This window comes from Hypanus sabinus, chromosome 5 (genome assembly GCF_030144855.1).
Source record: "Hypanus sabinus isolate sHypSab1 chromosome 5, sHypSab1.hap1, whole genome shotgun sequence".
NCBI lineage: Eukaryota > Metazoa > Chordata > Chondrichthyes > Myliobatiformes > Dasyatidae > Hypanus > Hypanus sabinus.
In genome coordinates, this window is record NC_082710.1 from 20,781,787 (window position 1) to 20,794,110 (window position 12,324).

The following is a 12,324-nucleotide window of genomic DNA, read 5'->3' on the forward strand; positions in this document are numbered from 1 at the left end:
ATTGCATTTTCAATGCTTGTTATGAATGAAAGTATTAGTACGAAAAATAAAATATACATGAACTAAGATAATTCCTTTAGGGTCTTTACATCAATTATTTGTTGTCAGTGTTATTTTTTAAAGAAAATAGATCCAAGGGGTAGATCATTGTCTGCATTTTTTTATATAAAAATCAGATCTGCTAATTCACAGCTCAATGTCAAAAGTAATAGGTCATCTTCACAATATAATTCCCTTTGTTTAATAACATTAATCAGGCCCAGTTGCAGACATGAAGCACTTGAAAAGTCTTCCTTTATTGTACAGTGGCACCTATTTGATGTCCATGCCTCTTACATAAGGGTGAACAAAACACTTCTTAGATCAACTGCTTTTCAACTGGCTGAATGGGTAATTTTCCTTTCAAACTTGAAAGCCTGGACTGCCAAAATTAAGAAATATTGCCTCAATTTGATTTTATCCCACACGAGTTTTGTTGATTAACTAGTTTCTTTTGCTCGAATGAATTACACCAGCTTCTGTCTTTGCCATCTAATTTTATCAGAGGCTCAACAAATCATCTTTATTGTGATGTCTTGCACTGAACTGGAACACTGAAGTAAAATTGGGTTTTTGTTAAATGAATTGCCAGGACAGTTAATCTTTATCTAAGGACTATAATAACTATTTTGTTTACTGTGGCAGTTAAAAATGTTTTTAGCAATGCATTTGGCAGCCAGCATGTGTTAATAAATAAAAAATGGTAAAATTACCTGCCATTAATTTGAACCTATTTATTTTGGATAACACTGAAATAAATGTTTGTGCAAGGTTCAATGACAATACAGGTTGCAGCTTCAAAAGGTCACCTTGTCCAGGTCTGGGTTCACTGCACCCACACTAACCAAACTCCTGCAACACTTGGATTTCTTTGAAGAAATGAGTAGGTCTACTGAATAGGTTATCAATGGGTGAACTTTCAATAACAGAGTGTTATGACACCATTTTGACAATGTAAATTGCACTAATTTGAGTGGAGAATTTGCTTAATCTGTTAAAGTCAGTTTGTTGGAAATGTTTTTCTTCTCCCTCCCAACAGTTGTTTGCAATGAATGTCTGACTCTGCACAGATCAGTCTTCACAGCTTTGTACTTAACCTTCATAACTCAGCTGCAGTGTTTAACAGGGAGTTTCTTTTACAGATAGCTCAGGGAAAAGCAGAAACAAGAGGTGTTCTGGGCGTTTTTATTCTCCCTACTTTAAGTTAAGGCGAGATTTAGCAAGACTAACTAGCACCCATGAGAATTCAAGTGGAGGAATTTCTTCCACTTCAAACCAACAAAATACTTCTAAGACTTGCTATAATTTCCCAGGGCACATAACTACAGCACGCTGCCAGAAAAAATGACTAGCTCACACATTTATTTCACAGAAAGATTAAATCTGTTATGATCTTTTTCTTTATTTTCTGTCAAAAATCATGTACTTTTCTATAACCTACCACTACTTTTTATCACCAAATGCACATTTAATTTTAAGGTAAAATAAAAACTTTGCTTCAGTGATTCACATACTTCATTTCCTCCAGTGACCTTTTACACTAGGAGTCTCAGTTATTAAATTAGTAAGAGAATTCCAACATGGCTTTCACTTCGGAAGTACAATAAAAATACAAGACTACATCCACCAATTTAAAAATCATGACTAATATCAAATCTGTTTTAAAATAAAGGTTTCCACAACTACCAGATATTTGGTAACTAAGTGTTTTTCTCCCCCTTCCCTTTAACGGTTCCCATGCCCCCGTGTCTCAGAGGGACATTGCAAACATCCAGACACTTGCACTTGATCTTCTCACTGAAGGATATGACTAAATATTATTGTCTTTTCACTCAACACCCAAGCAACAAGCCTGTGGGGTTTCTGGAAGAACTGTGGTGCTAAGGAAAAAATACAAATAACTATACAAGTGACAAAGTTGTCTGACTCCACATGGAGTCTAACCTTCTCTGGCTTTTAAAACTGCAAGCTCTTTAAAGGGATTGACTGGAATTCCTCTGCGACTCCAGTCAATCACTTGCCCTGTGGTGCTATGGTAGCGTAGGAACATTCCACAGCACCGTTCTGCAGAGAAGTTCACAACAGTCACAGGGGCCACATAACAAGAGACTTAATTTTGTGGATATTTATTTGCAAATTTTGGAGCCTGGACACAAAATCTTACAAGGATACAGGTCAGCTCTCTTATGCTCTTACACTGTATACTGGACTTTTTGTTGAAGGCCAAGGGCAAATACATTTACACTGCTTTATTTAAAGAAAAAAGATTTGAAGATCATCTTTCATTTGTCATATGTGCATTGTAGGATAGAATGAAATGCATTGTTTGCATCAATAACTGACAGAGTCTCAGGAAGTGCTGGGGCCAAACCTAAAAGTGTCACCATTCTTCTAGTTCAAACAAAGTTTGTATGTTCTCACTGTGACCATATTGGGTTCCTCTGGTGCTCTGGTTACCTCCCACATTCCAGAGAAGTTGGCGCCAGAGGGGTGGTGACACTTGCCAGCTGCATTCCTTGGACTCTGTTAGTTGCTGGCGCAAAATAGCGCGTTTCACTGGATGCTCAATGAACAAGTGACAAATAAAGCTAATCTTTTAAGCATGCCCACAATTTACTAACCGTGGCCCAGTAATCTTTTGGAATGTGGGAGGAAACCCTCGTGGTCAAGGAGAGAACGTACAAACTCCTTGTAGAGTACGGTGGAATTGAACCTGAGTCACTGGCACTGGAATAGCACTATGTTTACTGCTACGCTACTGTGACGGCCACAAACTGAAGTGAAAACACTCAGTTATCCATTATAAATGTCACGTGGCATGCTATCGACTGTTTTGTTTGTTGGGCCCATTGCTCGTAAATTCAGTGAGGTCGAGGAGGCCAGGCACTGCTGACTGGGCCTTAGATACTTTCATCTGTGGACAGCCATACTGCAGAATGTGGGAAGTAAAACAGCTACACATCTCGGATCTGTGGTGGGTATGGGCTGAGGGGACAGAGGACAGGGGTCAGATAGGGGAGACACTTGGTGAGTGTGGATTAGGTAATTGAATCGGAGCTCTGAGTGTGGTGTGGGGACCTGGGAGATGTCAGCAGAAAGTGTAGTGGGGCAATTGGGGTTTGAACAGTGATGTATGGCAAGCTGCACTAAAGTTCAGTAATTAAAAATGTAAATTAAGGAGAAGCTTCTTCAGTCTGGTTTCCAATACTGAGCTGGGTCCTACTCCAGAGAACGTCCCTGTTACAGAAGTTTTAATAGCTGCTATAATAGTAGTTATCTCCACTGTTTCAGAGATAACAGAGCTTTCAAAGCTTTCCAAATGTAAAAAATCTCAGAGGGCAAGAATATGAAATAAAATTAAAATTAAAGGCTGGTAAGACACAGGAGGTCAGACAGTGTCTGTGAAGCAGGACTGGTGATCTTCCAATGAAAGGTCATGAACTTGAAATGATAATCTGAGAAAAGAAACACTAAGTATTCCAGCAATTCTCCAAAGAAGCATTGTACCGAGAATGGGAGAGGCATCCGATGTGGAAAATTCTTAACTGGTTAAAATGTGACAAGTAATCCCTCGGCAAACTTTTGAGTGGACTTAGTCAGCATGGAAAGCTTCATCATCATTTTCTGCTCCATAAGAAAATTCCTCTCACATGCTGAAAATATTACTGCTTCTCATCAAAATTCCTAGACGATTTTTTTTTAAATTTGGAAAGATGATTGTGAAAGCTTTTCCAGCATTTTCTGGATCAGGGCCTCCCGAAGAAACAACATTGAATTGTCCACTAACCCCACAGCACTGTGTATGGTCACACGGTACCTGCATGTACGGACAAGGGCTTTCCACCGCATTCAGTGGTAGGCCAAAGTTCACAGTCGGAGTAGCAATTTTTGAGAGGCCCAGGAGCAGTTGGTGTGGGAAACCAGAGAGGATTAGGACAGATTTCTGACAGAGTGGGAAGAGGATTTGGACAACTGTGGGGAAGGAATATAGACATCAAAATGGTTACAGAGTGGTAGTGGATCTGACACATGATTTGCCATGAACTAGGAATACGGAAGGATAAGAAGCATAATTAGTAGCCTAAAGGACATCAACAGATAAACTGCACTGAGGGTGTGGACAGGACTGGTGTCGCAGAATTCTTCAGAAGAACACACCTGTCCATATCTTCTCCCCAACGTAGCAGACTTGATTAAGTAGGAGCAACTTCTCCTCTTCAGATAAAGCCGACTACTGTGTTAATGACCCAAAGTATTCACAGGTTTATTAGATCCAAAGATAACATCAAAATGGATTGACACACTAGCCCACGGCTTCTGTTGTACAGACAGGTGTTAAGCTGTGCAACATACTCAGAGAAATTGGGTTTTGGATTAAATTCCCAGTAAGCACATGCAAAACAGTAATTTCTAATCAGACATAATGGGTATTTTTTAAAAAATGTGAATTAAAGTTAGTTGAAAAGTAACACTCAACTTCACTTGCCCCATTATCGAAATGTTCCCACGACCAATGGACTCACTTTCAAGGACTCTTCAACTTCTCGATATTTATTGCTTATTTATTTATTATTGTTGTTTCTTCTTTTTGTATTTGCAATCTTTGTTGTTGTCTGCACTGCGGCTGAACGACCCAGTGGGCAGTCCTTCATTGATTCTGCTACAGTTATTATTCTATAGACTTGTTGAATATGCCACAAGAAAATGACTCTCAGGGTTGTATGTGGTGACTTATGTGTACTTTCTAGATAATACAATATATTTTCAACAACAGAAATGACATTGTGTGGTGCAACAACACTCTTACATTGCTGGAGAAAGGAAAAGACAGATGTAATACTCACAGATGTAGTAATATTCCCGGCCAGGTCTGAATTCAAATCCTAATGAAAATGGAGTAAACAGCTGGAACTTTTCAGAGAATTTTAAGGGACCATTTGATGCATAAGGCCTGTTACACTCCCATCGCTTGAACCCTTTGGAGGTGTGATCACATGAGCGGTAGCCATCGTAATTCACCATGTAGAGAACATAGCGCTCCGTCTTGCCCTCCGGTACAGAGTCATCATAATGAGGGCAGAAAACATCCAAGTAATCATTGATGCAAACTTCAATGTGGAAATCACCCTTCAGGAACCTGCAAGCAAAAAACATTTCGTTTTAACAGAAAGAGTACATACTGTACAATGACCTCTGTCAACAATTAGAAAATAGCCGGCGTAAAACAAAATGTTGGTTTGCAATAATGAAATCTTTACCTCGTACATATTTCAATCCACATTATTGTACATTTTTTAAAGGATACTTTTATCAATACAGATAGGCTCAGTGATTATTGAAGACAATCAAAACAGAAGTAACAATAGAACCTTTAAATTGCTGCCTTGTTCTTTTGTAAACGTGGATGACAATTCTGCCTCCACACGGGGTGAAATACCTTCTCTTCAGGTGTACTTCTGCACTCCAGGTTAACACCCACCCACTGATCAGAGGTGGCACAGTTTACACCTTTCTACTTTGAAAATTGTGCCACATGTCACTTACATTAAGGACCTCTTGAGAAGATCTTCAGCACAGATGTTGCATATCTCAACAAATGCATTGTGGACAGCATTCTAACTGGTTGCATTACTGTTGGTATGGAGGCGCCAATGCATGGGACCGGGGAAAAAACTGCAGATTGGTAAAAACGGCCAGCTCTGCAATGGGCTCTAGCCTCCCCTTCATTAAGGACATCTTCAAAAGGCGATGCCTGAAAAAGGCGGCATCCACTATTATGGATCCCTGCCACAGAGAACATGCCCTCTTCTCATTACTACCGAGGAGGAGGAGGGACAGGAGCCCAAAGGCACACACGCAACTTTTTAGGAACAGCTTAATCCCCTCTGCCATCAGATTTCAGAATGGTCCATGAAACCATGAACACTACCTCACTATTTTGCTCTCTTTTAGCACTATTCATCTTTTTATATATATTACCCATTGTAAATTTCAGATTTTTTATGTATTACACTGTACTGTGGCCAGAAAGCAAAAAAAATCACAACATATGGCAGTGATAATAAACCTGATTCTGCTTTACAATTTTTATTTCAGAGTTGGAGTCCCAATAAGTTTTGATATTACATTCATCTGATGAAAATCTAAAACACTGAATGGTTGCATCATATGTGTGATGAACAATTTTATAATAAAGACTGCTTTCCAGTAACACATAAATTTAGAGTCGGAGATGATGGCGATCCCGAACAATCTCATCGTATATTCCAAAATCCAAAAGAATACAAAATCTGAAACACTTCCGACCCCAAGCATTTTGGATAAGGAATACTCAAGCAGTACATGCACATAAACATTTGGACACTAAGTAAGTTGTGACTACATATTGGACAAAATTTAGTTACTGTTAAAATCACTGAACTGGTACAAAGCTACCTTCACTTAAACTAGTCACTGAAAACTTTTCCATACTGACAGAGAAATGGTAAAATTGTTTGCAAAATTATCACCTTCTAATGAATCTGTCGGCACAACTTACAGAAAAACACCATGAGAAAACATAAATTAACAGCTGTGAACAATTAAATATATAAAAATTTACTTCATAAATTTCTATGCATTCACTATCTATTCGCACAAGCAGGCTTACAAACTAGGTAACATCATTAAAGAAGTGTTTACTGGGAAATTTCAGTGATAATCCTGCACTGTAAGTTATTTGTTTTTCTTTAAAATCATAAAAATATAAAATCAAAAGTACAGGCATTAGTATTGAACTGTTCCAAATATTCAATTTTTAAGAACGCCTTACAGAACTAGGTAACGAATCAAGGAATAATTTACATAGCCCTTCTTCTCAGTCAGACTTGTATTGAAAGTTCATTGGGAAAGGCACACTGCCATACCATCTATAATCCTAGCATTAAGAAACATTTCTTACGTTATTAAAGGAATGTGCAACATTAATTATTGCCATACTGCTCGACTCTAGCCCTTTGAGTGAAAGCCTGCCATGAAATCTCCCTTAATCTGCTGACATGACTGCCTGTGTTAGCAAATAATGATTCTTAGATGCAAGCAGTAGGAAGCTTTCTCAACTCCACTCTAACTACGGTGTTCACTTTTACATATACCTGCTGTCTGATATGGCTCATTAGAGATAATTAAACACAAAGCTCACATTCCTTACACCTATGCGACTTCCAAGTAGCAAATTGATAGTCCCCAGTTCTCTGAGTCACAGATGCTAATTGTGAAGATAAAGTCCCTCAGTAATTCCTACATATTCAATGATTTGGTGGCCACCAGCCAAGAGAACAAAAAAAATGAAGTTGCCAAACCAATCCTAAGCATAATTAAACCCCTTCCCCTCTGTCACCACAAGGAATCTGGTCACTTGTTGAGAATTAATATTATTAGTTATAATTCTTTTTGATGATTTTAAATAAGTTTGCAGCTTGAGTCATAAATGTGAAACTATAATTATTTAAGAGTAAAACAGCTTTGCAAAGATTAATTGTACATCACAATCTGAAAATGGTGAACTGAATTTTAATAACGCATGCTTTGTAGCTGTATTCAAATGTATTTTTAATAGCCAAGCAAATATACTATATATCCCCCCACTATTCACAAGATATGCAAGGCATATTGAATTCCGGAAGAGAAAAACTCCAGTTTTTTTGCTGATTATTTTATGACTTCATTTGTGAAACCTTATCTTCTATTAAGACTTGGAAATATATATGGTCTTGATCTTCAAACTTATTATTCCTTCCTTGTACTTCCTACTTATGGTAAATACGTGCTGAGTTTGAGGAAAATATTTTCTTAAAGTGAACAACAGGGAATAGTAGATTCTGCAAAGTTTCAAAGGTTCCCAGCCAGGGTCCACGGACCCCTCCGTTAACAGTAGGGATTCATGGCATAAAGAAAGTTTGGGAATCCCTGCTCCAAATCATTCTGTAAGAAAACGTTCCCTGCATCTGCTCCATTGGGTATGCTTTTCTTAGATAGAGAACAGGCCATGTTCCTTATCATATGTTCTTTATATGAGTAGAGGATATTGTGTAATAAGGAGCATAATGCATTAGTTGGTTTAAACAATTACCACAAACATATATAGAAAGTGACAGAGTGCAGATTAAGCAAAGGGGCATGTTCAGTTCTGCTACACATGAGACTGAATCAGAATTGAAAGCAGTTTGTTTGAATGCAATTAAGTACAGTACAGGCTAACTAGTTAATGATAGGGTAAAGATTATGGTTACATGCCATGCAGACAAGCTCAGACACAGCAAGCAGCACTGAGGTAAACTCCAGCAGAACACTAATGAAAACAAGATGTGACAAATTTGAATTTAAAAAAAATAGAGCTGGAGCCTCATCTAACAGTTCGTGTAATGAAAAAAAACATATTTGGGGCATGTGGGGCTTTCCAGACCAAGAACTACATGGAGTGGTGCAAGTTTTGATCACTGTGAACATTAAGTATTATCAGAATCAGAATCAGGTTTACTGTCACCGGCATATCATGAAATTTGTTAACTTAGCAGCAGCAGTTCAATGCAATACATAATATAGGGAAAAAATTACAGTATATGTGTATTGAATATATTAAAAATCATGCAAAAGCAGAAAAAATATTTTTTAAAAGTGAGATTGTGCTCATGGGTTCAATGTCCATTTAGGAACCAGATGGCAGAGAGGAAGAGGCTGTTCCTGAATTGCTGAGTGTGTGCCTTCAGGCTTCTGTACCTCCTACCTGATGGTGACAGTGTGTAAAGGGTATGTCTTGGGTGCTGGACATCCTTAATAATGGACGCTGCCTTTCTGAGACACCGCTCCCTAAAGATGTCCTGGGTACTTTGTAGGCTAGTTCGCAAGATGAAGCTGACTAAATTTATGACCTTCTGCAGCTTCTTTCAGTCCTGTGCAGTAGCCCCCACCCCCCATACCAGACAGTGACGCAGCCTGTCAGTGTCTTTGGAAGACCCAGATATTCACAGCTTTACACCAGAACCAGAAGGTACATGGACACTCCTGGGTTCCACTCCTATGTCTAATGGTCTTACAGAAGACAAAGTGACTATTGCCATTCTCCTTTCTGGTATTTTTAACTCCTGCTATTTGCCACAGAAGCTGGCTTACCATTCAGCGAAAACATTGACTTTTTCTAATGAAATCAAGTGCTGAAAGAGTTACTGTGCTCTGAGATCAAAACCATAATTTAAGTTGCTGACCAAACATGCAGACACACACAGCTGCTTCTGGGCTTGCACACAAAAAGGGGGAAAGTCAATGTAAAAGTATTTTGACCACAGCCCATATCTGTCACATATTCTACTCTACCAGAGATCAGTTCAAGAGCAGGAGAAACACAAACACACATTCCAGCAGTATGAATGTCCTATCGACAGCCAAAAGAGCATTTCGCTTCTCAAAGACAGGAGCAATACTGCTGCACACTCAGTCTAACCTCTTCTGTCACAAGTACCTGTACAGCACCTCTGTTAAACGATCAGTACATTATCATTTAGAGGGCAAAGCAAGGTTAGATACAAAAGGTGAGCTCATAGACCCCCTTGACAAACAGCTCTCCAACAAAAACAAGATATACTGTTGATAATGTATTTAAAAAATAAACTCATCTCCTTCTTCTGAAAGAAAGATCAAAACTTCACAGAGACAAGGTTCTTAGCTGCCCTCCTGACCATATATCACACAAATGAACTTGGATAAGTATCCCCAAAATACTTATTGCAAATGTTGGTGGTAGTGGTTGGGGGTTGCAGAGTGGAAATAAAATGGGGTTGGGGAATCTCTCTGCTCATCTGTTCCGCACACAGGCATGCGGGAGACACCATAGAAACCTTGGGCATTTTGATTTCTATTTCCCTTTTGCCGCATCACTAACAACCCAATAGCATCATCCCCATTGAAGGCCTTGTCCAAATTAACAAGTAAAACTCATTTCAAATAAAAAGCAAGAAATGCTGGACATTATCAACAGTTTAGGCAGAATCTACAGGAGAATGAAAGTTAAAATTCTATGGGGACAACATTTTTTCATAAGTGGGCAAGAGATGAAACAAATCAATGATAAGTTCCTGACAGGATGGATGGGGAGGGGGGGGGAGAGGGGGAATACATAAGATAGAGTAGTGGTCACCAACCTTTAACACTGTCGATCCACGTCCTCTGTGCAGCATGTTTGCTGGGCCTTCAACCCCGATATCAGCTCCTCAACTTTCCTGGTATTGGTAAACTGCTACTGAGACACTAGTATAAGTTTCAGAGGTATGCCAGCTGATGACACCACTGTTTTTGTTTCCCATTTCTTGTACATTTGGGGAATGTTGGAATTTAAAGGGGGAGAAGGGGTTGTAATGTGAGCATTATAAAGATAAGTTAATACCAATTAGGATCATGGTAATATAGCAATACTCCTGCTACAGAAAGTGTTTGTAAAGAGAGATTGTTTCTGGGGTTGCAGGGTTTTCCTTCCGGTCTTTTCAGCACAATAGTATGCAAATATCGTTTTACCGTTCTAGATAAAGTTGTTCCTTTTGGGCATGAAGTTGTCGAGTAGTCCTTTTTCAAAGTAGAAGTTACGACATATTTCAATCAAAAGGTTTATCAGGCATAATGTATTTGTGTATTTATTTTTCCTTTTTCTTCGGGATCTACTGGGAAAGTCTCAAAAGTTTACCGACCGGTTGGCGACCACTAGGATAAAGTGGATAGGGTGAGATCAAGTTTTCCATCTAGATATATTGTAAAGGTCATCCCGCTAGTAGGTTAATAAGAGCAGTGAGAGAAATTATGAACAAAAGTAAGAAATGAGATCAGTTATAAAGTGCTAAAAAGATAAAAAAAAGTTTAAAAGTTTCAAAATGCAGAGCTGTTCGACATTTCAAACAGATCAGTCTATGCTAATGGAGAGAGAACTATGCCAAAAATCAAAGATGAAAGACTCAATGCTGAAATGGCCAACTCTGATACAGAGAAAGTGTGTTAATTCAAATTGATGCATTTGATAAGAGTCTGAAAAGCTTTGACATGCCTTGTCAGAGGATGAAAATCTTCAACCTGATATTTTAACTCTTTCTCATTCCACAAAAAGATATCCTGTTGAGAGTTCACAGTGTTCTCTGTTTTTGTTTCAGGTTTCCAGCAACTGCAGTCTTTTATTTTTCTTTTAAATTGAAATAATTGCCAGAATTATTTTTCTTTCACTGTCAGATATCCAGAATTTCCACAAAATGCAGACATTGTGATTGTGATGTTAAAGAAGGAAGAGTGGGCCAATTGGCCCTTCAAGTTCCAAAGGTCTAATGTTGCTCTTTTTGTTGCTGCAGACAATGGAGAATATATTCTAAACATTCATATGTTACACTGCAGCCAAAATAACAGTGCCTACATTACTGTCGGAACCCATCCTCTGAGTTTACCCTCCGCTAGAGGGAAGGGCTGCTCACAAAATTAAGGTTTGCTGCACAAGTATTCTGTTCAATTACAATTTACAGGTGTTAATTAAGAACTAAACAAGGATCCCATGATTGTTAATTACGGTAATAGTGGGTCTCTTTTATGTTACAGGTGTTCACAGTGTGCAGCAGGGACGCAAGAAAACAAAGCTCAGAATTAAAGGTGTCCTGCAGGCAGAGATGCTGCCGTTACAGCCAGGTTCTCCTTGTTGAAAGAAGGCAATTACACACATTCTTTTTTTTCACCAGCTCTTCCGGAAGAAGGCTCCTTTAAATTTGCTTAAGATCCAACCCTGATTGGACCACTTCCATTCTAATTACACAGCTGAATAACAACTGGCTCCAAACCAAATAGAGTTCATCAGTCTTAAGATCACTTTTTCACATTTGCCATAGCCCTTCACCGAGCAAGAGCACCCATTTATTTTCACAGTAAAGTTGTGCCCTTGCTATCTATGACTGTGGGTTTTAACCAGTTTCACATGCATGAAAGAAAAGAATGGCTTGCTGCATATAGCATTAGTGTTGAATAATGGTGCTGCCATTGTTGACGATGGTGCGAGTGTAGAATGAGCTGCCAGAGGAAGTGTGGATGTGGGTTCGATTGGAACACTTAAGTACGTGCATGGGAGGGTTATGGAGCATTACAGTCCAGGAGAGGACAGAAAAACAGTTCAGTGTGGGCTAGTTGAGCCAAAAAGCCCGTTTCTGCACTGTAACACATTATGACTCTATCTGCACAGTCGCTGAAATCACAGTGAGGTATAATCTGAGTTTTAATCATACCACATATCTC

The 12,324-nt window shown here is 38.8% G+C and overlaps 1 protein-coding gene across 4 annotated transcripts in view; it reads right to left on the reverse strand.

Moving 5' to 3' along the window:
* The window catches only part of LOC132393975 (ephrin-A5-like), a 196,857-nt gene that overhangs the window by 22,019 nt on the left and 162,514 nt on the right, over positions 1 to 12,324 (reverse strand). For all 4 annotated transcript variants that reach the window (XM_059969493.1, XM_059969491.1, XM_059969492.1 and 1 more), the window contains exon 2: positions 4,884 to 5,176. In XM_059969493.1, coding sequence (XP_059825476.1) covers positions 4,884 to 5,176 — 293 coding nt within the window. The remainder of the gene's footprint in view (positions 1 to 4,883; positions 5,177 to 12,324) is intronic.